General features: G+C 43.4%; 2 protein-coding genes across 5 annotated transcripts in view; one reads left to right on the plus strand and one right to left on the minus strand.

Annotated features, from left to right (window-relative positions):
* Positions 1–23,841, minus strand: part of GNS (glucosamine (N-acetyl)-6-sulfatase) — a 62,417-nt gene extending 38,576 nt beyond the window's left edge. For 2 of the 4 annotated variants that reach the window (XM_066369818.1, XM_066369817.1), the window contains exons 1-5: positions 23,483–23,839; positions 12,585–12,644; positions 6,860–7,066; positions 3,627–3,692; positions 2,695–2,793 (exon numbers count right to left, since the gene is read on the minus strand). In XM_066369818.1, coding sequence (XP_066225915.1) covers positions 2,695–2,793; positions 3,627–3,692; positions 6,860–7,066; positions 12,585–12,644; positions 23,483–23,674 — 624 coding nt within the window. In that variant the 5' untranslated portion in view covers positions 23,675–23,839. Of the gene's footprint in view, positions 1–2,694; positions 2,794–3,626; positions 3,693–6,859; positions 7,067–12,584; positions 12,645–23,482 lie in introns of all 4 variants that reach the window. The other 2 variants (XM_066369819.1, XM_066369820.1) reach the window with 2 other exon arrangements.
* A 35-nt stretch (positions 23,842–23,876) lies between these two features.
* The window catches only part of TBC1D30 (TBC1 domain family member 30), a 142,151-nt gene continuing 139,286 nt past the window's right edge, over positions 23,877–26,741 (plus strand). Inside the window, exon 1 of the mRNA XM_066369811.1 lies at positions 23,877–23,951. The gene's annotated coding sequence lies outside the window, so the exon portion shown is untranslated. The remainder of the gene's footprint in view (positions 23,952–26,741) is intronic.

The raw sequence follows: 26,741 nt of genomic DNA on the forward strand, positions 1-26,741 counted from the left end.
AGTGCTGTAACTATGAGTTGATGCCTCTCATCTCTCTCCCTTCATGTCTCTCTGTCTCTGTCACTCTCTCTCGGTAAAACAAAACAAAATTGAAAAGCATAAAAATAATAAAAAAAAATTGAAAAGCACACTATCTTAAGAGGCAATTAAGATCTTGAATAATTTTAGATGATCAAAAAAGTGTTATGCCTCCCAATGAAAATAGTAATTTGGCTATTTTAGTATTAACATATTAATGCAGCTTAGAGTATATACAGTGTGTCCGTAAAGTCATGGTGCACTTTTGACCAGTCACAGGAAAGCAACAAAAGACGACAGAAATGTGAAATCTACATCAAATAAAAGGAAACCCTCCCAGTTTCTGTAGGATGATGTGGCAGCATGTGCGCATGTGCAGATGATGACGTAACACCGTGTATACAGCAGAGCAGCCCACGGCCATGCCAGTCGAGATGTGGATGGTATAGAGGAAAGTTCAGTGTCTTCTGTGGCTCGCTAAATTTGAATCTGTGACCAAAGTGCAACGTGAATACTGGCACATTTATAATGAAGCGCCGCCACATAGGAATAACATTACTCAGTGGGATAAGCAGTTGAAGGAAACCGGCAGTTTGGTGGAGAAACCCCATTCTGGTAGGCCATCAGTCAGTGATGAGTCTGTAGAGGCTATACAGAATAGCTACCGAAGGAGCCCTAAAAAATCTGTGCATGAGCCCACATCGAACTGCACTGAACAGGTATGAAACTGGGAGAGTTTTCCTTTTATTTGGTGCAGATTTCACATTTCTATCGTCTTTTGTTGCTTTCCTGTGACTTTACGGACACACTGTATACATTATTCCTTAAGAATATAAAGTCAATCTAACTCACAACGGTGGAAAAGGAGGGTTAAATCACCTTATTCCCCAAAAAATATGTAAAGAGTAGACATCTTAAATTATGCCAGCTAATTAGCTAAGGTAAGTAATATTAAATCCAAATAAATCACACCAGGGCTTTAATTTATGTGGACTTACATTTTTCACTTGCTAATTTGGAGATATTTTATAAAAATGAAAGCATCCCACATACACTATGCTTTTAATTGTCCTGGATGATTTATATTTAATTCCCAACACTGAATGCAAATGGTAGTGTCACCACCCAGCCCACTAATTTACTCTTGTAGCCTTGTAAGAAACCTGTAGTTTTCCAACATGCCAGGCACACTTCCGCCTGAACGCCAGACACTCTTCACTCCTTCTGTCTGTGGCATTCTTTACCTTGATCTGTCCAGCTCACTCTCACCTGCTGCAGAATTTTGCTTAAATGTTATCTAAGTAACCCCTATATTCTTTAACTGATCTTCATGTAACAAGACAGTAAATGAATGTGTGTACACATGCACACCTGGTTAAGTAAAATCTGTCAGTACAAAGCTACCTTCCAAAGAATCAAAGACTATGCCTCATTTACTGCTGAAGACCCACTATAATGAGTGCTAAAATATTTGGTGAATGAATGTTCTAAGGAGGGCTGTTATTAGAAACATCTTAAGACAGGAAAGGCAAGTCTCAAATTCACCCAATTCTAAAATTTTTTATATATAAACACACAGTGCCTGAAGAACTCCCATATCCCTATCACTCCGCCATCATGATAAAACTGCCACCCTATAGCTTGTGAGTAAAACTGGGGTCAAGAGTAGGAACCAGCCCTGGCCAGATACCTCAGCTGGTTAGAGCATTGTCCTGAAATGCAGAGGTTGCTGGTTTGATCCCTGGTCAGGGCACATACAGGAATAGATAGATGTTCCTGTCTCTTTCTCTCCCCCTTCTTCTCTCTCTAAAAAAAAAGAGTAGGGACCCATGCCTGACAGGTGGTGGTATGGTGGTGGCACAGTAGAGCACTGACTTGGAACACTGAGGTCCCAGGTTCAAAACCCTGGAGATCACCTGTGTGAGAGCAGGGTCACCAGCTTGTGCACAGGATCATCAACATGATCCCATGGTAGCTGGCTTGAGACTAAGGTTGCTGACTCAGCTGCAGCCCCCCAATCAAGGTGCATATGAGAGGCAATCAATGAACAACTAAAGCGCCACAACTATGAGTTGATGCTTTTAATCTCTCTTCCTTCCTGTCTCTCTCAATTAAAAAAGATTTGTTGCTGGCATTTTAAGAACATTAAATCTGAATTTCAGGAGTTCTTTGTTGTTGTTCATTTGTTTGTTTTAAATGAGAGGAGGGGAGATAGAGAAAGACTACTGCATGTTATTTGACAGGGATCCACCTTGCAACCCGTTTTGGGCTGATACCTGTATTAACTGAGCTATTTTTAGTGCCTGAAGCTGACACTGGAACCAATGAGCTATCCTTAGCACCTGGGGCCAATGCCTGAACCAAACAAGCCACTGGCTACAGAAAGGAAACGGGGAGAGAAGGGGAGAGGGAGAGAAGAGAAGGAGATGGTGGCTTCTCCTGTGTGCCCTGACTGGGAATTGAATCCAGATGCCCATATACAGGGCCAGCACTCTATCTACTGAGCCAACTGGCCAGGGCCAGGAGTTTCTAATCAGTTAGAAATAGTCTTTGGCAGTTAAACAAGTTATTATTTATTCAAATTAACCAATATGAACAAATACAACAAGAGATTTTCTAGACCAAGTCTGTAATCAAATGTGAGGCAACCTGCAAGTACAGAACTTCAATACTCACCAAAACATCTGTCAGGTAGTCCACACTATAGTTTTCACCATGCTTCCGGGCCTTCCCATTGATAGAGAGGGTATAGTTATAGTATTTAGAATTCTTTTCCTATTAAAGAGAGGAAAGTAAAATTTATTATGACGTCAGCTCACAAAATGACCATGCTAGGTTAACCAACACTGTTTAAATAGTGGTAATTGCTTAAGTCATATTGAACTGCAGTTTTTTGATTAGGGTTTTAATTACGGTAACTACTAGCATAGGCCTGACCTGTGGTGGTGCAGTGGATAACGCATCAACCTGGAGTGCTAAGGTTGCTGGTTTGAAACCTTGGGCTTGCCTGGTCAAGACACATACAGGAAGCAACTACTATTAAGTTGATGCTTCCCGCTTCTCCCCTCACTAATATCTTATCCCAACCCCACCAAATCAATCATCTAAAAAAAAAAATTAACTGCTAGCATAGTTTCAACAATATATCCTACTTTCTTTTTTTTTTTTTTAGATTTTATTCATTCATTTTGAGAGAGAGAGAGAGAGAGGGAGACAGAGAGAGAAAGGGGGGAAGAGCAGAAAGCATTAACTCCCATATGTGCTTTGACCAAGCAAGCCCGGGGCTTCGAACCAGTGACCTTGGCATTCCCAGTTTGACGCCCTATCCACTGTGCTACCATAGGTCAGGCAATATGTCTTACTTCAAAAAAAAAACACAACAAACAAACAAACAAACAAACTAAAAGTGCATCAGGTAGAATAGCAAAATATGTTGTTAAACTCCACAAAAAAATTACTCACACATCAAAGGACTTTCCCTCAAGGGGATAAAACAGTCAATCATAAAAGCAAACCAAATTATGTCACTATAGAGCTCAATCATAAAGTGAACATATTTTGCATCTGTAGGCTGTGTATAGTCGTCACTGTCTTCAACACTCACTCACCAAGGCATACCAATAACTCCATCCCAGAGGGACGTGTTCTAATCCACCAGCGTCTGGGGCTCCATACTGAAAAGCAAGACCAGCAGGGCATGAGAAGACCTCAGACAGGGCAAGACCATAAAGAAACAGGAAACCAGTAGAATCCTTTTCGGTCAGTCCCTGAAATTCAGTAGCTGTTCACTTTTCCCAAACACATAAAGCAACAAAAAGTAAAATCACTATAATCTAGAGAAGCAGGGATTGGCAAACTATAGGCCAAATCTAGCCTGTCACCTGTTTTGTATGGCCAGCGAGCTAAGAATTTTTTCCCCCATGTTACATGAGAGTTTAATTCCAGTGATGATAAAGTTCTATTGGGACATTGTCACACTCATTAGTTTACGTGATTATCTACGGCTGTTTTCATGCCACAGGGCAGAGTTGAATACAACAAAGATACACGGTTAGCAAAGCCTAAACTATTTACTTCTGGACCTTTACAGAAAAAGACCACATTGCTTAAGTCACAGGGCTCATGTGCTGAGCTACTGATGGCATAGACTGAATATCCAACTGTCCTTCTAACTACCAACAGCGAAAACATTCTGACTATGGGCTATAATTTCAGTTGTCCTGCTGATGAAATCTACTTTTGGAGCTCAGTTTTTCTGATGCTATGAGAAAGTGAAGAGACTACAGAATCATCCCATTCTAACTCAGCAAGGTTTAATACTGCCTATTTAAGGCAGAATTTAAACCCTGAGAACTAAATCTTTGTATTTTAAATAATTTCTCCTAATTTTGTAGATACCTTAGAAGGCTTAGATGATCTTTAATATGCAAAAAGTAGTGTAAGTTCTCTTTATGACCCATAGCCTTAACCCAATAACCTAGTACCCGTACTTATTTCTCATGATTCTTTTCAAATTGAGTCATCTTCCTTCAAATCCACAAGGTTGCAAATTCCCCTTATTATTTTGGGGAGGGAGAGAAGTAAAAGAAATTTCAGATTAGATATTAAAATCTCTAGCAACCACAGATAAAACGTGTAGGAAAATGTCATCTTCTCTCTGCCCCGCACTTCCATGAGAGATTGTTATAAAGTACTGCACCCCAGATTCTGAAAGGCACTGTACCTCATTTCATCAAGTTCACGTAGAGGCACCCAGTCCAAATAGGTTTTGAAGAGTTTTATTAAAGGAGGAAATTTATTAAATATGCTGGCCGCATATAGTTTACACGGGGCAGTCCCAAATCGTGTGCGTGTATAATAATCTAGGGCAGTGGTAGTCAACCTGGTCTCTACCGCCCACTAGTGGGCATTCCAGTTTTCATGGTGGGCAGTAGCGGAGCAACCAAAGTATAAATAAAAAGATAGATTTAACCATAGTAAGTAGTTTTATAAAGATTTATTCTGCCAAACTTAGCGAAAATCCAACATAAAGTACTTGGTAAGTAATTATTATTATATGTTTTAACTTGCTGTAACTCTGCTTTATAAATTTTATAAAGTAAAGTTACTTCCTTACTTTATAAATCACCATTACTGTGGAATCAGTGGGTGGTTAGAAAATTTTACTACTAACAGAGATACAGAAGTGGGTGGTAGGTATAAAAAGGTTAATTACCCCTGGTCTAGGGGCTGGTTATATACCCTTAATTATACATGGAGAAAAAGCCTGACAGCATGGCATAAGCTTATAACCTTTGTTTTCTCCTATACAGGTTTGGGAAAAGGATGAAGGGAGGTGGGATGGGACACAATCCATTAGTAAGTTTATAACATTCATCTATAGGATTCATAAAAAGATGTTTCTTCACATTAAAACTTACAAGGTAACACAATAGTAAAAATGTCACTTTACATATTAAAAGACATTCCTATATTTTCTAGTGTTCATTTGCTATTCCTTTGTCCAGGGATACATACATTAACTACATGCTTTCAGGAGGGGAGAAGTAGTTTCCATAAGGACAAATGCCTGTAAATGGCCATTAATATAAGAAAATGTTTATTTTAATTTTTCTCTCCCTACACCTGGCTAGCTATTCACTTGCTTCCTTATATAGGTGTGGGGAAAGGTCAGAGAATCCAAGTCTCCTTCTCCTCTGCATTTACAACACAGTGCCATCAGCCATCTTGGTTCTATGCTAATCACACAAGTACAAAGATTATTTACAAAATCTCTCTGCACGTCTAGCCCAAATTAATAAAATGTTCTTTAAGCTTCCTAAAATATTAATATTAATTTTGTAGCTTTTGGTCCCTTACAACGAGATAACCCCAAGCACTCTCTATTATACTATTTCCTTTAAGCTCGGACTCTGACTAAAACCTAAGGCCAATGGGGTAGATATGAGGCTATGAAATCTGGGCTTGGCAGGTTACAGTGACGTCCCTCCATCCAGGCCCAAGAAGCCAGCACACTAACCACTCAATCACCTTTAATCAGTGGTCCCCATCCCCCGGGCCGCGGACTGGTACCAGTCCACAGAGAAAGAATAAATAACTTACATTATTTCCGTTTTATTTATATTTAAGTCTGAATGCTGTTTTATTTTTAAAAACTGACCAGATTCCCTCTGTTACATCCGTCTAAGACTCACTCTTGACGATTGTCTCGGTCACGTGATACATTTATCCGTCCCACCCTCAAGGCCGGTCCGTGAAAATATTTTCTGACATTAAACCGGTCCGTGGCCCAAAAAAGGTTGGGGACCACTGCCTTGAATGACCTGAATGCCCAGGCTCCGGGGGCTTTCTCTTTATAACTGCTCTGTCCACATTTGGTTCCCATTTTTCAGGTTAGAGAATGGGTTTGAGCAAGAGCTCACCAGCTTGAACCCAAGGTCTCTGGCTCCAGCAAGGGGTTACTCTGTCTGCTGAAGGCCCATGGTCAAGGCACATATGAGAAAGCAATCAATGAACAACTAAGGTTTTGCAATGCGCAATGAAAAACTAATGACTGAAGCTTCTCATCTCTTCTCCGTCCCTGTCTATCCCTTTCTCTGACTCACTCTCTGTCTCTGTAAAAAAAAAAAAAAAAAAAAAAAAAAAAAGAACATTAAAACTTAAAAAAAAAAATGTTCATAGAAGTTCTTATTTACAGGCAGATTAGGAGAAAACAACATTTGTCAAAAATCCTTTAACATGACTTGAATGAACACTAATTAAAAAACATCACAAATCACATTAATTCACATTTAAAAACTGTTATTTTTTAAAAAGGGAATCATTAGACCATTCAACATACCTCATTTAAGTACTTCCCTGCAAAAAAGGTTTGATAACCACACATTGATCTGAGAATTGCTGGAAAAGTATTTGGTTCTTGGATCTTCTGCCAAGACTTACTACTGCAGTTTCCCTCCAATGTGTTGTTAACAACGTGATGATTATGTGGGTACTTCCCTGTCAGGATGCTGGCACGACTAGGGCAGCAAAGAGCACTTGGCACATACTACAAAGGAAACAGAAGTAAAAAGGACCAACTTACACAAGAAAGATGGATTTCTCAGCATTTCTAAAGAGAATAAAGAAGAGAATAAAGCTGCTCAATATTGCTAGTTTCCTATGGAATAGAGATTTTCTTTACACATGACACACTTTCTGAGATGCTTTAAGTAACATTGTAGAGACAGTAACAGGAAAAAAAAACACAAAACAGATTTCTATTTCAGCTGGTTTCTTTGTACAGGACGATACAATGCTATTCTAACCTTACCTCAAAGAGCACAGTGTGGCCTGACTCTGGTGGCGCAGTGGATAAAGCATCGACCTGGAACACTGAGGTCGCTGGTTCGAAACCCTGACTTCCCTGGTCAAGGCACATATGGGAGTTGATGTTTCCTGCTCCTCCCCCCTTCTCTCTCTCTCTCTTTCTCTCTCCTTTCTAAAATGAATAAATAAAATCTTAAAAAAAAAAAAAGAGCACAGTGTGATCCTAGCCAAAGACTTAGATTTATGGTAGCTGAGAAATAGAATGTCATTTCTTTTTTTATTCACTTTTTTAGATTTTATTTATTCATTTTTTTTTTATTAGAGAGAGAGAGGAGGGAGAGAGATAGAGAGAGAACAGGGGGAGGAGCAGGAAGCATCAACTCCCATATGTGCCTTGACCAGGCAAGCCCAGGGTTTTGAACCGGCGACCTCAGCGTTCCAGGTCGACGCTTTATCCACTGCACCACCACAGGTCAGGCCAGAATGTCATTTTTAGATTGATCTGTAGCTTTATGTGTTTCTTGTATCACTTTATGCATGGAAGACAGATTTTTCCTACCTTAATTATGTTTCTATTGGCTACCATCATCAATATAGACATATCCCATTCTATCCAATAATATTTGTGTAATTACCACATATCCCAAGCCATTTTAAAAAAGGGTAACAGTAGCTTATACTTGCACTAGCAGGGAAGGAAGGCTCATTCAAGCACATCTTTGCCAAAATTACATATTATCCCTTTTAAATACTTAGTATTTATTTAACCTTTCATATTGGATTTGATATTTTTATGTTTTTTTTGTTTGTTTTTTACAGAGACAGAGAGAGGGACAGACAGACAGGAACGGAGAGAGATGAGAAGCATCAATCATCAGTTTTTTGTTGCGACACCTTAGTTGTTCATTGATTGCCCTCTCATATGTGCCTTGACCATGGGCCTTCAGCAGACTGAGTAACCCCTTGCTCGAGCCAGTGACCTTGGGTCAAAGCTGGTGAGCTTTGCTCAAACCAGATGAGCCTGTGCTCAAGCTGGCGACCTCTGGGTCTCGAACCTGGGTCCTCCGCATCCCAGTCCAACGCTCCATCCACTGCGCCACCGCCTGGTCAGGTGGATTTGATATTTTTAAATACTAGTGATGAACATTCTCCACATACACACTGACCAATTGTGTTTATATGAATGGTTTGTTCACGTGCTTTGCTCATTTTTCTCCTCCTGGGCTGCTGGCTTCTTGTTACATAAAATTTGACTTAAGAATTTATTCATGTTACAAATACTTCTCATTTCTTTTTTTTTTTTTACTTCTCATTTTTTACTTTTGCCTTTTAATTTTGTTAAATGTTTGACTTTTGTAGTTTTTACACTGGCAACTCTTAATTTGTTCCCTTTTTTGCTTCCTGGTCTAATTTTTGGCTAATACCACATTGTTTACTATATCTTCATATTACATTTTACTATCTAGTACAGCAATATCTTCCTTTAAAAAAATTACTCTAATTGTTCTAATATACTTTTTATTCCATATAATTTTGGATTCACTTAATTCAGCAGAAAATAATCTCATTGGGATTCTGATTTTCTTCCTTTAAGAAAACTACCCTAATTGTTCTAACCTACTTATTATTCCATCTAACTTTGTAATCACTTAACATAAAATAATCGCACTGGGATTCTGACTGATTATAAACATTTTATAATATTGTGTCTTCCCACAGAAAGTAATGTGCATGTCTTCATAGTAAGTATTTTTATTGTATCACTCACAAAGTTCTGTAACTTTATAGAGGTTTTAAATAGCCATTATGGACACCACCAGCTATTCCTAGTCTATATTGTCCTGCTCCATGAATGGGAATCTTTTCTTCCCACACATTTCTCTAACTGGTATATGGAAGTTAAAAAAAAATTTTTTTTTTTTTGCTTGACCGGGCGGTGGTGCAGTGGATAGAGCATCGAACTGGGATGCGGAGGACCCAGGTTCGAGACCCCGAGGTCGCCAGCTTGAGCACGGGCTCATCTGGCTAGAGCAAAAAAAAAAAAAAAGCTTGGATCCACCAGCTTGGATCCAAGGTCGCTGGCTCAAGCAAGGAGTTACTTGGTCTGCTGAAGGCCCGCGGTCAAGGCACATATGAGAAAGCAATCAATGAACAACTAAGGTGTTGCAGCGGCAACAAAAAACTGATGATTGATGCTTCTCATCTCTCTCCGTTCCTGTCTGTCTGTCCCTATCTATCCCTCTCTCTGACTCTCTCTTGGTCCCTGTAAAAAAAATAAATAAAATAAATAAATAAATAAAAATAATAAAATATTTCATTAAAAAAAATAAAAAAAATTTTTTTCATTTCTTCTTTTTGTGGCCCCTCTTTTTTTTCTTTTTGTGACAGAGACAGAGAGAGGGACAGATAAGGACAGACAGGAAGGGAGAGAGATGAGAAGCATCAATTCTTTGTTGCGGCACCTTAGTTGTTCATTGATTGCTTTCTCATATGTGCATTGACGGGAGGGGGGGCTACAGCAGACCAAGTGACCCCTTGCTCAAGCCAGCGACCTTGGGCTCAAGCTGGTGACCTTGGGTCCTCTGCGTCTCAATCCGATGCTCAATCCACTGCTCCACCGCCTGGTCAGGCAGTTTTACCTCTTAATTATGTAAGACCCAATGACTAGATAGCTCAGAACATCAAGTGAGAGGTATTATGTCCTGTCTTGTCGTCCCCAACAGCAGTGTAACCTGAGTCTTTCACCTTAACTACAGGTGTACTAATTTGTTTGAAGTATTCATCATAAGGATGTATTCTTCTAACAGTTTAATAAATTACCAGGAAAGGATGCTAAAATCTCAAGGGATTTTAAGCATCTATTGAGATGAACATATAATTAGCCTTCTTTCAACATTGATTCCATGTTGGTAGACAATATAATAACCACCATTATTATATTGTACAGTCAGCCCTTCGTATCTGTGGGTCTGTATCCATCCGCAAATTCAACCAACCACATATAGAAAGTATTCAGGGCGGGGGAAAGGTCACACTGTTGTTGACATGAACTGTGTAGTTAGGTCTATGATGCGGCTGCGTCTGTATTGAACATGTAAAGTCTTTCTCGTCGTGATTCCCTAAGCAATACAGTATAGCACCTATTTATATAGCACTTACATTGCAATTGGTATGGTAAATAATCTACAGATGACTTAAAGCAGGGGTCTCCAAACTTTTTACACAGGGGGCCAGTTTGCTGTCCCTCAGACCGTTGAGAGGGCCGGACTATAAAATAAACTATGAACAAATCCCTATGCACACTGCACATATCTTATTTTAAAGTAAAAACACAAAACGGGAACAAATACAATATTTAAAATAAAGGACAAGTAAATTTAAATCAACAAACTGACCAGTATTTCAATGGGAACATGCTCCTCTCACTCACCACCAATGAAAGAGGTGCCCCTTCCAGAAGTGCGGCGGGGGCTGTATAAGGCCCATGGGCCGTAGTTTGGGGACCCCTGACTTAAAGTACATGGGAGTGTGTGCACAGATTACATGCAAATACTGTACCATTTCATTCAAGCAACCTGAGCATCCATGAATTTGGTATCTGTAGGAGTAAGGGGTGGTCCTGGAACCAACCCTCCACAGATACCAAAGGACGACTGTACTGACTGTGTAAGTGCTTGTTATGTGTCAATTCACTTAACCTCACAAAAACCCTGATATAGGTTTTCCCATTTACAAATGCGGAAAACAAGGGTCAGAAAGCGTAATAACTTGCCTAAAGTCACATAGCTAGAAAAGAGGCAGAAAGCATTTAAAACTAGGCAATTCGGGCCTGGGCTGGTTTGCTCAGTGGATAGAGTTGGCCCAGCATATGGACATCCGAAGTTCAATACCTGGTCAGTACACACAAGAGAAGTGACCATCTGCTTCCTCCTCCCCTTCCAAATAGTTCGGTTGATTTAAGCATTAGCCCAGACTGTGATGCTGGGTGGATCCCGTTCGGGGCACACGCAGGAGTCTGTCTCACTATCTCCCCTCCTCTCTCTTAAAAAAACAAGCAAGAAAAAGAAAAAATAAACCCCCAAATAAATTAGTCAATCTGGCTCCAGTCAGTGCTCTAAAGCACAACACTAGGCTGTTGTTCAATGGAGTTCGTGATATTAAGCTAGACTACCACTTACTTGTGGATGTGCATGGTTCTTAAATTTGTTAAATGTTCTTTAAGTATTTGCAAATATGTCTATATATCACCTGACCTGTGGTGGCACAGTGGCTAAAGCATCGACCTGGAACGCTAAACTCACTGGTTCAAAGCCCTGAGCTTACCCGGTCAAGGCACATATGGGAGTTGATGTTTCCTGCTCCCCCCCACCCTAGAATGAATAAATAAAATCTTTAAAAAAATGTTTATATACATATATTTATGTTTTACACAGATACACGCCCACACATAAAATAGCTGTTGATTTTGTTTTGTTGCTATTATCTTTGTCAGGTTTGGCTATCAGGGCTAAATGGGCCCGCAAGCTTATACCACAGAATAGTTTACATAGCATATATGTTATTTGATTCTTACAATCCATTTTCAAACTTCAAATAGTCAGGTTTGAAATAAAATTCTCTAGTTCTGGGTTGTAGGTTAGACTAGTTTAGAAAATACCTACAGTTAATTTTCAATGGGTAGTAAGTACTATTTCAATGAACAGAATTTATATTACATTAAATAAAGTCTCTCGGCCCTGGCCGGTTGGCTCAGCGGTAGAGCGTCGGCCTAGCGTGCGGAGGACCCGGGTTCGATTCCCAGCCAGGGCACACAGGAGAAGCGCACATTTGCTTCTCCACCCCTCCGCCGCGCCTTCCTCTCTGTCTCTCTCTTCCCCTCCGAAGCCAAGGCTCCATTGGAGCAAAGATGGCCCGGGCGCTGGGGATGGCTCTGTGGCCTCTGCCTCAGGCGCTAGAGTGGCTCTGGTCGCAACATGGCGACACCCAGGATGGGCAGAGCATCGCCCCATGGTGGGCGTGCCGGGTGGATCCCGGTCGGGCGCATGCGGGAGGTCTGTCTGACTGACTGTCTCTCCCTGTTTCCAGCTTCAGAAAAAATAAATAAATAAATAAATAAATAAATAAATAAATAAATAAAGTCTCTCTTTCAGATCAGGTTTAACTAGGAAAAAACCACATAGGGTACCCAAAAGAGAGTTTCTTCTTAGGATATAAACACAATTAAAGTCTGACAAAATTAAATTAGCTTCAAAACTTACAGCGCTGGAGAAAGTCATCCCCATCTCTCCGATGAGAGCCTTGGTTTTCTTTAGTGGTGTCTGTAAAGTAAATAATTATCTGTTAAACTATTTCTGCCAATAAACTACAACACACAGACCAAAATTTTTTGCATCTTATCTCAACCTCTTACTCCCAACCAATCAGTTCCTTCTGACACTAAGAAACAACCAAGAGAGTGATTCTGGAGATGAAGCAAACAGGTTTGGTTAGTCAGCTCTTTCCTATGCAGAAGTTCAGGGGTTCAAAATGCTTGCAGGAAGGAAAAGTTCACAGCTGATGGCATTATTCCAGCACTGCCAATTTCAATGTAATGAAATTTTGTGCCCTTATCTCATTTGTCACCAATCCTATTATGAGATAGGGCAGAACTATCTCCATTAATTCATCTTTAAAAGCAGGATATGGGAGCCTTCCACCTTTTTTTTTTTTTTTTTCTTTACAGAGACAGAGAGAGAGTCAGAGAGGGATAGACAGGGACAGACAGACAGGAACAGGAACGGAGAGATGAGAAGCATCAATCATTAGTTTTTCGTTGCGCATTGTGACACCTTAGTTGTTGATTCATTACTTTCTCATGTGTGCCTTGACCGTGGGCCTTCAGCAGACCGAGTAACCCCTTGCTCGAACCAGCAACCTTGGGTCCAAGCTGGTGAGCTTTTGCTCAAACCAGATGAGCCTGCGCTCAAGCTGGCGACCTCAGGGTCTCGAACCTGGGTCCTCTGCATCCCAGTCCAATGCTCTATCCACTGCACCACTGGCTGATCAGGTGCCTTCCACCTTTTAAAACAATTACAATATAACACTTAGGTTCTGAAAGCAAGCAAGACCCTAAGGCTCAGAGACTAACTCTATCAGACATTCAGTGGTGGAGCCCAGATGTACACTTTGCAACTATAAACTCACAGCTGTCTGCACTAGACAAATCACCACCTCAGGCAAGATCTTGAACCCAGTGGCAAACAGGTGTACAAAGAATCCAGTGAAGCAAAAGACTAGTCAGAAGTTACTTTGTTTATATCTTTGTTTTTTATCTTCTTTCAAAAATCTAAGACCCTGACAAGTATAGAGAATAATTAACATGAAATCCTAGAGTGAGGATAAAAGTATGAAGGTGGTGATTTAAACACAAATAAAAAGGAACATAAATCTGAAGAAATAATCTCTATTCAGATTCCACAGAGCAAGAAAGAACCATTGAAGAGGCTCCTTTTAGATGTTTTGAATCAGTTCATGATGATTTCCAAGTACCTTTGAAATCTAAGACCATAATGAATACAGCTTTAAGTGTATTTTGTTGTATAATAACTCCCTAAAGATAATCCAAAAATATAACTGTTAATAAGAGCCTCATTTTCAGTATTGCATAAATGACTGTTCCCCATTGTTTTACACAGATAGTAGAAGACCTAAGAAACCCATTAAGATCAAAAGGATGAGAATTCTAACTTATTCAAGAAGAGCTTTGATAATTTGTTCAATAGATACATAACAGGTCCTCAGGAAATGCTAGAGATATGTAAGTTCAGAAGCAATGTCCCAGCTATAATCTTCCATAAAACATACTGGGTGTTACCCTCAGGTACAGCACATTGTGCAGAATAAAACATTAGTTGGAAGAAGAATTTGAGTTACAGTGAGGACACAGGGAGGAAAATGAGAATGCAAAGTGTAAGTGAGGAAAAGGACCACGTGAGTTGATTATAACAGACTTAATCATCAAACTGTCTGATAAATAAACAAAGCTACTGAGCAATATCTGATTTATAGTAAGACTATACTGTGATTATAAAACATTTGTTAAAAACTTAATTTGTGCCCTGGCCGGTTGGCTCAGTGGTAGAGCGTCAGCCTGGCGTGCAGGAGTCCCGGGCTCAATTCCCAGCAGGGCACACAGGAGAAGCGCCCATCTGTTTCTCCACCCCTCCCCCTCTCCTTCCTCTCTGTCTCTCTCTTCCCCTTCCGCAGCCAAGGCTCCATTGGAGCAAAGTTGGCCCAGGCGCTGAGGATGGCTCTGTGGCCTCTGCCTCAGGCACTAGAATGGCTCTGGTCATGACAGAGCAACGCCCCAGATGGGCAGAGCATCACCCCCTTGTGGGCATGCCGGGTAGATCCTGGTCAGGCACATGCGGAAGTCTGTCTGACTGCCTCCCTGTTTCCAACTTCAGAAAAATACAAAAAAAAACCCCAAAACCAAAAACTTAATTTGTGCCTGACCAAGAGGTGGCACAGTGAATAGAGCATCGGACTGGGATGCAGAGGACCCAGGTTCGAGACCCCTTGAGCGTGAGTTCATTTGGTTTGAGGAAAGCTCACCAGCTTGGACCCAAGGCCGCTGGCTCGAGCAAGGGGTTACTCGGTCTGCTGAAGGCCTGCGGTCAAGGCACATATGAGAAAGCAATCAGTGAACAACTAAGCAGGGGTCCCCAAACTTTTTACACAGGGGGCCAGTTCACTGTCCCTCAGACTATTGGAGGGCCGGACTATAAAAAAAAACTATGAACAAATCCCCATGCACACTGCACATATTTTAAAGTAAAAAAAAAAAAAAGGGAACAAATACAATATTTAAAATAAAGAACAAGTAAATTTAAATCAACAAATTGACCAGTATTTCAATGTGGGGCACCGCAGCCGCAGATCGGATGTGCATAATATGACGTGCTTCTGGAGCCCTGACGCGTGCGTCCTGCGTCACCAGAAGTAGTACTGTACATGAGCGAAGCTGCACTTTGCGGCACAGCCACATACAGTACTTCGCATCCTGTGCTCCTCTCACTGACCACCAATGAAAGTGGTGCCCCTTCCAGAAGTGCGGCGGGGGCCGGATAAATGGCCTCAGGGGGCCGCAGTTTGGGGACCCCTGAACTAAGGTATCGCAATGCGCAACGAAAAACTAATGATTGATGCTTCTCATCTCTCTGGTCCTGTCTGTCTGTCCCTGTCTACCCCTCTCTCTGACTCTCTCTCTGTCTCTGTAAAAAAAAAACCCACAAAAAACAAAACCCTTAATCTGTGCCAGGCATTGGTCTTGGCAATGGTGGACAAAAGATAGAAGGTTCCTGTCCTGCCCTGATGATCCCTGTACTATTGGAGACTTAAATGACTAATGGGTAAACAACCATTTTGGGCAGTGCTATGAAAAGAATAAATCAGCATGATGTGCTTACAGCTGGTTGGGAGGAAAGGTGGAAATAATTTTAGATGGTAGGTCAGGAATGGCCTCTTTCAGGAGGTAACCAGTACTGAGAGTCACATGATGAGGAGTCAGCCATGCAAAAAGTCAAAGATAAGGTGCTGATAAGCTGAGTAAACAGCAAGTACAAAGGCAGCCAGAGGAGGAAAGAGGCACATGTAAAGGATAGAAAGAAAGCTAGTGTGGCAGAAGCAGTGTAGTAAGTAAAGAGGATCACGGGATAAGACAAAGTCAGAGAGTTAGGCAGAAGCCGGAGGGTGATGCAGGGCTGCACAGGAACCCAGAGTTCAGTGTTAAGAGATTTACATTATTAACCATCATCGTTAGACTACTAATAGTAGTACAAGTGATAAACATAAAATCTGTGCTTAACCAGACAAGTCCCAAACAAGAAAACCACACTGTACTGAATGTGTCTGTGTCCACGCTAACTGAATGCTACCAGGTGGTAGCTGGTGAGGTTAAGGCCATATATTCTTTATGAAGCAGCCAATCTTACACTCACATATGGAGAAATACGTTACTTGACTCAGCCGAAGCAAAATCCCTTCCGTAAAAATTCTAAGGAGTCATTTACTTTCCTAGCTCCCATGTATACCTACTCTGAAATAAAAGTTGTGACAATTCTGATAATTCTATAGCTAACTTTTCCTCCTTTTTCAATGGAAAACCACTTTGCTCTAAGCAAAGACATGATATATTTATTTTTCTACATTTCATTATAGCTCTTTCCCTCACTTTCTGAGAGAGAGAGAAAAGGGGGAGAGGGAGAGGGAGAGGGAGAGGGAGAGGGAGAGGGAGAGGGAGGGAGAGAGAGAGAGAGAGAGAGAGAGAGAGAGAGAGAAGCATCAATTTGTTCCATTTAGTTGTGAACTCACTGATTGCTTCCCGTACACGCACTGACTATGGATCCAATCTATGACCTTGGTGTGCTGGGGCGATGCTTTATCTATTAAGCCACCTGGCCAGGGCCAACTTCCTTGAAATTTTGATAATGTCACTTTTTCTACAGTGAATAATTTTAAAAAGAGCAACCTGTGCTTTTGTGATGAACAGTATGTCCATCATACCATAATAACATTCAAGTAAAATAAAGAAATAGATTACTGCATAAAAGACTATTTCAAAGATGAAAGATTCCACATTAAACCACAATCACACAAGTGTTATAATCCTTTCACCCGAGTTAGTCTGGGGGACTGACTACTGTTTATTTTGCCAACTATGATGGCAATTCATAATCTATGTATTTTGGGGTTACAGACCTTTCTTTCTCTACAAAAATGAAGATAATATACACAAAGTATTAAAGCAAATTAAGGAGATTCATGACCCCACTGGTGCTCCTGAATGTCACCTGAAGAATCTCTAATCTTTATGGTAGGGGTCGGGAACCTTTTTGGCTGAGAGAGCCATGAACACCACATATTTTAAAATGTAATTCTGTGAGAGCCATACAACAAACCCTGTATGTTATGCATTATCCAATAAAAATTTGGTGTTGTCCTGGAGGACAGCTGTGATTGGCTCCAGCCACCCGCAGCCATGAACATGAGCGGTAGGAAATTAATGGATTGTAATACATGAGAATGTTTTATATTTTTAACGTTATTATTTTTTTTATTAAAGATTTGTGAGCCAGATGCAGCCATTAAAAGAGCCACATCTGGCTCACGAGCCATAGGTTCCCGACCCCTGCTCTATGGTATAAGTATGCTGATGTGTGTATGTGGAAAGCCACTGACAAGTCAGTATTACCAGAGTATTCTCGAACAGGAGAAAAAGCATGGGACTCTGAGATCAAAAGACACCAGGTTCTGCTCCTCATTAGCTATAGGGAACTTGGCCAAGTTACTTAACCCTTTCTAATTTTAGTCTCCTCATTTAAGGTAAGGACAATACCTACAGCAGAGGACTCCTGTAGTAACCTCACACTCTGGCTCCAAGTGGAATCTCAAATGCTGCTATGTCTTAGCTCTTCCCCTTCAAGTCTGTTTGACAACTAGTTTTAAAATGTTCTGGGCCCTGGCCAGTTGGCTCAGTGGTAAAGCGTCGGCCTGGAGTGCGGGAGTCCCGGGTTCGATTCCCGGCCAGGGCACACAGGAGAAGCGCCCATCTGCTTCTCCACCACTCCCCCTCTCCTTCCTTTCTGTCTCTCTCTTCCCCTCCTGCAGCCAAGGCTCCACTGGAGCAAAGTTTGCCCAGGCGCTGAGGATGGCTCTATGGCCTCTGCCTCAGGTGCTAGAGTGGCTCTGATTGCGGCAGAGCGAAGCCCCAGATGGGCATGCCGGGTGGATCACGGTCGGGTGCATGCGGGAGTCTGTCTAACTGCCTCCCCATTTCCAGCTTTGGAAAAATACAAAAAAATAAATAAAAATAAATTAAAATGTTCTGGACAAGCCTACATAAGAATTCTCTCCACGAGAGCTGGGGCATTAACTTTGACTTGTTCCCTCCACTCAATTTTGGCTCTTTTTTCCAGTGTAAAGTAACACCTATAGAAAAGAATGTGCTATGGTTTAAAGCAGCAAATATGATTAACACGCTAAGGGAAAGAGACCTCGAATACATATACAAAGACCACATCTGTGGTCTACAAAAACTGAAGAAACTGCCTGACCAGGCGGTGGTGCAGTGGATAGAGCGTCGGACTGGGATGTGGAGGACCCAGGTTTGAGACCCCAAGGTTGCCAGCTTGAGCGCGGGCTCATCTGATTTGAGCAAAAGCTCACCAGCTTCAACCCAAGGTCGCTGGCTCGAGCAAGGGGTCACTCAGTCTGCTGAAGACCCGTGGTCAAGGCACATATGAGAAAGCAATCAATGAACAACTAAGGTGTCGCAACGCGCAACGAAAAACTAATGATTGATGCTTCTCATCTCTCCGTTCCTGTCTGTCTGTCCCTGTCTATCCCTCTCTCTCTCTGTATCTGTAAAAAAAAAGAAAAAAAAATTGAAGAAACTGAATTCTACACACCACACCTTACATTTAAGCAAGAGAAAGAATAACACCGAGCTTGCTCCTGTATGTCCCCTGACCAGGGATGAAGGGATGAATCAGGAACCCCCGTGCTACAGCACAATGCTCCAACCAACTCAGCTATCTGGCCAGGGCTTAATTTTTATTGATTTTTTTTTTTTTGTATTTTTCTGAAGCTGGAAATGGGGAGGCAGTTAGACTCCCGCATGTGCCCGACCGGGATCCACCCGGCACACCCACCAGAGGGTGATGCTCTGCTCATCCGGGGTGTCGCTCTATTGCAACCAGAGCCATTCTAACATCTGAGGCAGAGGCACGGAGCCATCCCCAGCGCCTGGGCCATCCTTGCTCCAATGGAGCCTTGGCTGTGGAGGGAAAGAGAGAGACAGAGAGGAAGGAGAGGGGGAGGGGTGGAGAAGCAGATGAGCACTTCTCCTGTGTGCCCTGGCTGGGAATTGAACCCGGGACTTCCACATGCCAGGCCGACGCTCTACCACTGAGCCAACCGGCCAGGGCCAATTTTTTATTGATTTTTTAAAGAGACAGAAAGAGGGGCCTGACCTATGGTGGCACAATGGGATAAAGCGTCGACCTGGAGCGCTGAGGTTGCCGGTTCAAAACCTTGGGCTTGCCTGGTCAGGGCACATATGGGAGTTGATGCTTCCTGCTCCTCCTCCTTCTCTCTCTCTCTCCCCTCTCTCTAAAAATCAATAAATAAAATATAAAAAAAAAAAAAAAGAGAGACAGAAAGAGGAAGGGAGAGAGAGGGGAGGGAGAAGTATTCATTTGTTGTTCCACTCAGTTATGCATTAACTGGTTGCTTCCCGTGTGCCCTCACAGATGATCAAACCTGTAACCTTGTTGTTTCAAGAAGACACTCTTTTTTTTTCTTCTTCAGAGACAAGAGTGAGAGTCAGAGAGAGGGATAGACAGGGACAGACAGGAACGGAGAGATGAGAAGCATCAATCATTAGTTTTTCATTGTGCATTGTAACACCTTAGTTGTTCACTGATTGCTTTCTCATGTGTGCCTTGACTGTGGGCCTTCAGCAGACCGAGTAACCCCTTGCTCGAGCCAGCAACTTTGAGTCCAAGCTGGTAAGCTTTTGCTCAAAGCAGATGAGCCTGCGCTCAAGCTGGTGACCTCAGGGTCTCGAACCTGGGTCCTCGGCATCCCAGTCCAACGCTCTATCCACTGCGCCACCACCTGGTCGGGCCCACTAAACTATGATATTATTAAAAAAAAAATTTTTTTGTATTTTTCTTAAGTTGGAAACGGGGAGGCAGTCAGACAGACTCCCGCATGCGCCTGACCGGGATCCACCCGGCATGCCCACCAGGGGGCGATGCTCTGCCCATTTGGGGCATTGCTCCATTGCAACCAGAGCCATTCTAGCACCTGAGGCAGAGCCCACAGAGCCATCCTCAATGCCTGGGCCAATTTTGCTCCAATGGAGCCTTGGCTGCAGGAGGGGAAGAGAGACAGAGAGGAAGGAGAGGGGGAGGGGTGGAGAAGCAGATGGGCGCTTCTCCTGTGTGCCCAGGCCGGGAATCGAACCCAGGACTCCTGCATGCCAGGCCGATGCTCTATCACTGAGCCAACCGGCCAGGGCCTCTATTAATAATTTGTTTAATGATTTATTTTTATTTTTTTTAGGGAGAGGAGGGAGGGAGAGAGAGAGAGAGAAGGAAGGGAGGCACAGGAAGCATCCACTTGTAGTTGCTTCCAGTATGTGCCTTTACTGAGCATGCCCAGGGTTTTGAACCAGCTAACTCAGCATTCCAGGTTGATGCTTTAACTATTATTAATTTTTTTTATATTTTTTAAAGATTTGATTTATTCATCTGAGAGGAAGAAGAGAGAGAGACAGAGAGAGAGAGAGAGACAGAGAGAGAGAGAAGGGAAGAGGAGCAGGAAGCATCAACTCCCATATGTGCCTAGACCGGGCAAGCCCAGGGCTTCGAACCGGCGACCTAAGCATTTCCAGGTTGACACTTTATCCACTGCCCACCACAGGTCAGGCCCTATTACTAGTTTTTGATGAAGGCAGTTTGCTTTTTCTGGATAAAATACTTTCCAAGGACATGAAAGATATTTTATTTTATTTTTTTAAAACAAGGAGTTTTACGCAGAGGATAAGTATAGCTGTTGGAATGGTGGAAAAAACAAAGTATAATCCAGGAGGGCAAATAAATCAAGACCCTTAAATGTCAATGTGGCCGAGAAGTTAAAAGGCAAAGAGGCATATGTGGCAGGAAGTGTGGAGTCAAAATGCAAGCATCTTAAACATCAACTAGAAAAGACTCTCATATTCTTTAACACAGCCTCGAGTAAGAAATATTTTGCCCTGGCAGGCTGGCTCAGTGGATAAAGTGTGCCCCAGCATGCAGAGGTCACTGGTTTAATCATCGGTCAGGCCATGTATAAGAATTCAGTGAATATACAACTAGGTGGAGCAGCTAAGTGAAATGTGTTGATGCTTTTTTCTCTCTCTCTCTCTCTCCCCTCCATCCCTCTTCTCAATTAAAGGAAAAAGTATTTCTTAAAGAAATATTTTAACTCACAGCCTAGAAATAAATAAATATATATATATATATATATATATATATATGAATATGCTTACCTTTACCACATGTACCACACACACATTTTCTATTTTACTCTATCCCACAGAAAAGCGAAAATGCTGGTAGTTAATAAACCAATTTCACAATTCACTTATGGGCTGAAATCAGCAGGATGAAGGACACGAAGCTAGAGTGTTACCACACAGTAAAAGTTAGGAACCTCTTGCCTGAAGTGTTTTTATAATCTCAGTATTTTGCTGAAAGCAAAAAAAGAACTGGAAGGAAGAAAACAATAAAGCACTTATTCTTTTTTTTTTTTCTTTCTTTCTCTTTTGAAAGACAGAGAGATGGATAAACAGAGACAGGGAGGGAGATGAGAAGCACCAACTCATAGTTGTGGCACCTTAGTTGTTGATTGCTTCTCATATGGGCCTTGTGGAGGGGGAGCTCCAGCCGAGCCAGTGACCCCTTGCTCAAGGGAGAGACGCTTGGGCTCAAGTCAGCGGCTATGGGGTCATGTCTATGATCCCACCCTCAGCTGGCCACCTCGGATTCCACTCGAGCCTGGGTCCTCAGTGTCCCAGGCGGAGGTTCTATTCACTGCGCCACCGCCTGGTCAGGCAAAGCACTTTTTTTTTTTTTCTCTGAAGTTGGAAACGGGGAGGCAGTCAGAGACTCCCCGCATGTGCCTGACCGGGATCCACCCGGCATGCCCACCAGGGGGCGTTGCTCTGCCACAACCAGAGCCATTCTAGCGCCTGAGGCAGGGGCCACGGGAGTCATCCTCAGCGCCCGGGGAAACTTTGCTCCAATGGAGCCTTGGCTGCGGGAGGGGAAGAGAGAGACAGAGAGGAAGGAGAGGGGGAGGAGTGGAGAAGCAGATGCCTGGGACTCCTGCACATCAGGCCGATGCTCTACCACTGAGCCAACCGGCCAGGGCCCAAAGCACTTATTTTTAAAAAGAGGAATACCATGACCAGGACCAGAGTACTAGCCAGGACTTTTACCTCGCTATTTATGTGCCACAGGCAAACTACTTTCTGGACCTCCCTGAGTAGGAGGTCGTGTGGCTACCCCCGAGGTTCATAAACTTCAAGACTCTTAAGTTACAGAAGCAAAATTAACCCCAGGAAAGAATGAAGTCTTTGACAATATCCATTTGATAGAAAATGCAACCCTGGGATGTGAGGGCGATCTGGCTGCGATATCTGTCACCCCATTGATCGCCAGGGTTGATTCGCTGATCTGGCTGGCTAGGCGGGTGTCCCCTTCCTCCCTCACCACTCCATGTGCGTCCCTCCCGAAGCTGCGCGCTCGGTCGAAGAGGACGACCTTCCCCGCTAGAGGAGAGGACCGTTCTTAGGTCAAGGGTATAGGAGTAGCTGCGCTCCCCTCCTAGAACCTCCAAACAAGTCTCAAGCTCCATTTGTAGGAGAATGTAGGGTAGTCAAGCTTCCAAGACTTCAGACTCATCCAAATGAGGCGCTGCATGTGGCAATCTGCCTTTCTTAAAAAAAAAGAAAGAAAATGCAACCCTGACAGTATCGAAACATCAGCCAGGTGTTCAATTAGGCTAATTGTTTTTTCTTGATTCCTGTGAAAGAAAGCACACCCTGAATAGTTCGACAATCTCCCTACCTGATCAGTTCATTTCAGCACTTACTTTACAAATATCAGGCACCGACACTGTAACCAGGGACAAAGGCAGAGGTGGCCTAGGTCCTCAGACCCGGGGCGGGACTTGCCCTCTAATCCAAAAGGCAAGGCTTGCATATGTTTAGGCGACAACTGCTCCTCCTTGGGCAGCCCACCCCTACCGGCGTGCACCTGGGCGTCAGGTGAAGAGGACGCACACCCCACAGCAGCAAGGTCCCAAGGGGAAGCTCTGGGCAGCGCGCGTGTCGATCTCCAAGAGACACGGGAGCAAGAAGAGGAAATGAGTCCCACGGCCCCTCCGACACGCGTCCTAGGCCGGGCGCGGCAGAAGCAAACCTACCCGGGGTCAGGGCAGCCAGTTCCAGAAGTCGGGGTGGGGATGGGATAAGAGGGCAAGAAACCGGAGAGTCAGCCTTAGAGAGAGAGGGAGAGAGAGAGAGAGAGAGAGAGAGAGAAGGGCGGGGCAGACAGAGAAGAGTTACCATGCCGCCGAGCACTTCGTCCTGGTCGTCGGTGAGCAGCAGCACCACATTGGGCCTTCGCGAGCCCGCCGCTCCCCGGGAGACCCCCAGGCAGCCTCCCAGCAGAAGCAGCAGCAACGCGAGGCTGCAGGAGGGCAGATGGCGCGGGCTGTGCCGCTGGGGCGCGCCCAGGGCGTGAGGCAGAGGCCGCATGGCGGACAGGGCTCCGGGGGGCAGCCCCGGACGGTGCGTGGGGACGCGCAGCTGGCTGACCAGAGAACCGCCCAAGAACCGCAGGAAGAAAAAGCTGGACGGCGAAGGCCAGGGACCCGGGTCCAGCGTTTTCTCCCCGGCGCGATCACGTGAGCCGCGGACGGGGCGGAGCGCGCCCTACGTCACGTGGCGGGAGGCCGCGGAGGGGCGGGGCTGCGGACCGAAAGTAAGACGGGCAGGAGCGGCCAGGAGGGAAACTCGGAAGTGGCCAGGAATGGTGAAGAATTTGGCGCGGGCGAGCCGTAAGCTTAGGCTCCACCCGAGCGCTTGGGGCCCACTGAACTGTGGTGGCACAAAGCGTCGACCTGGAACACTGAGGTTGCCGGTTCGAAACCTTGGGCTTGCCTGGTCAAGGCACTTATGGGAGTTGATGCTTCCTTCTCTCTCTCTCTCTCTCTCTCTCTCTCTCTCTCTCTCTCTCCTCTTTCTCTAAAAATCAATAAATAAAAAATTAAAAAAAAACAAAACGGAACAGAGATGAAAAGGAGAGGGGAACCAGCCAACAGAAAGCGATTAAGATAAAGGAGGAAAACCACCCACGAGATAGTAAGATTAGCTGGTTGGCAAAGTCTGGGTTTTACCATATTCAATCCCCAAGCCAAGGCACACCAAGTGAGGACCCTTACATTTAATCGGCTTTAATTTTCTTGGCAACTCAGCTCTTATTTTGGAGCTGTATTCCAGGTCAGCTCTCTTTCTTCCTCAGCTGTTAGTAGTGGTTTCAATCACCACCAATTTAGTGTATACTGACAGTCTGATATTCCTTGGTGAATTTTCTAAACTTACCCTAGTATTTCTCAGTGAATTTTTTTTTTTTTTCAGAGCCGGAAGGAGAGTCAGAGAGAGGGATAGACAGAGACAGACAGGAACGGAGAGATGAGAAGCATCAATCATCAGTTTTTCGTTGAGACACCTTAGTTGTTCATTGATTGCTTTCTCATTTGTGCCTTGACCACGGGCCTTCAGCAGACTGAGCGACCCCTTGCTGGAGCCAGCGACCTTGGGTCCCAGCTGGTGAGCCTTGCTCAAACCAGATGAGCCCACGGGGTCTGGAACCTGGGTCCTCCGCATCCCAGTTGGACGCTCTATCCATTGCGCCACTGCCTGGGCAGGCAGGCATAGGGCATAGGTCTACTTTTTTTTTTCCTAATTTTTTTTTAAATTTTTTTATTTATTTACTTTTTTAGATTTTATTTATTCATTTTTATTAGAGAGAGAGAGAGGAGAGAGAGAGGGAGAGATAGAGAGAGAACAGGGGGAGGAGCAGGAAGCATCAACTCCCATATGTGCCTTGACCAGGCAAGCCCAGGGTTTTGAACCGGCGACCTCAGCATTCCAGGTCGACGCTTTATCCACTGTGCCACCACAGGTCAGGCCCCTAATGGTTTTTTTTTTTTTTAAGACTTTATTTATTCATTTTAGAGAGAGAGAGAGAGAGAGAGAAGGGAGGAGCAGGAAGCTTCAACTCCCCTATGTGCCTTGACCAGGAAAGCCCAGGGTTTTGAACCGGTGACCTCAGCATTCCAGGTTGACTCTTTATCTGCTGCGCCACCATAGGTCAGGCAGTTCTTCATTTTTTAAAATTATTTTTATTTATTTGTTCATTTTAGAGGAGAGAGAGAGAGATAGAGAGAGAGAGAAGGGGGGGAGGAGCAGGAAGCTTCAACTCCCATATGTGCCTTGACTGGGCAAGCCCAGGGTTTTGAACCGGCGACCTCAGCATTCCAGGTTGACGCTTTATCCTCTGTGCCACCACAGGTCAGGCCAGTTCTACATTTTTAAAGGGACAAAACCCAAGATTATACCTGAACCATTTATATTTTCAAAACAGACAAGTTAGCAGTAAGAGCCCTGACTGGATTTATGGGTATTCCTTTGCAGGTTTTGGGGGACCTTATGAATGGATCTGGCTACAGGAAGGTCATATGTTCCACCAGCATTTTTTGAAGTTTGAGAATAAAAAAGGACTTGAAATCTGGAGTTATGTCCAGTTAGGTTTTGTAAGCTTTCAAGACTTAAGGGCCAAGCCATCAATTCTAGTTTATCATGAGTATTGTTAGCTCAGTTGTATATCCAACAGTCACTTAAATTAGTCCTGTTGGATAATTATTGGATAACGGGAGCAAAAGGGTGTTGAAGGACAAACAGGGTAGTCATTGCAATCAGCAGACATAAGAATCCAAGTACTGTATGTTTATCTTGAAATCAGACTAAAGAGCTAGAAAAAGGGCCTGACCTGTGGTGGCGCAGTGGATAAAGCGTTGACCTGGAATGCTGAGGTTGTTGGTTCAAAACCCTGGGCTTGCCCGGTCAAGGCACATATGGGAGTTGAAGCTTCCTGCTCCTCCCCCCTTCTCTCTCTCTCTCTCCTCTAAAATGAATAAATAAATAAAAATAATTTTTAAAAAAAGAGCTAGAAAAAGGAAGAATGTTTCTTCAAGAGTTTTGTTCAGTCAAAAAAAAAAAACACGTTAAGACAGCAATAAAATCGGTAAATGTAACAAAGGTGCGCAAAGTGAAGAACAAGTGAAAGGGTTGCTGTATGTGGAATCATGTATGACTGACTGTCCTGGTCTGAGATCTTGGGAGAGCTGTCTACATCAGGTACCATCTGCTTCAATCCAAGAATGAAAATTCTAGTGTGGTCTTCAGTTGTTCAGAGATTTTCATCTTAAGATCTTCAGGGCCCTGGCAAGTTGGCTCAGTGGATAGAGCATCAGTGTGGTGTATGGACATAGAGGTTTGAAGGGGCTTTCCAGGCTGTGCTTTGGCAAGATTTGGTATTTTTGCTCTACCTGGGAAGTTATCTAAGGAAATGGCTTCCAGTAGTATTATTTTCCCCCATAAAACCATTTTGTCAGCATTCCAGTGAGTTAAGCCGCGTTCATATTGTAATATGTGATGATGTATGCAATCTAGGAGGAGTAGCTGCTCATTTGAACCTACCCATAAGTTTCTTTTAGGGTCAAATTTACAGCCTTGTTCTAACCATTTCTTTCTATTTTGT

This window comes from Saccopteryx leptura, chromosome 2 (assembly GCF_036850995.1).
Source record: "Saccopteryx leptura isolate mSacLep1 chromosome 2, mSacLep1_pri_phased_curated, whole genome shotgun sequence".
In the NCBI taxonomy this organism is placed as follows: Eukaryota; Metazoa; Chordata; class Mammalia; order Chiroptera; family Emballonuridae; genus Saccopteryx; species Saccopteryx leptura.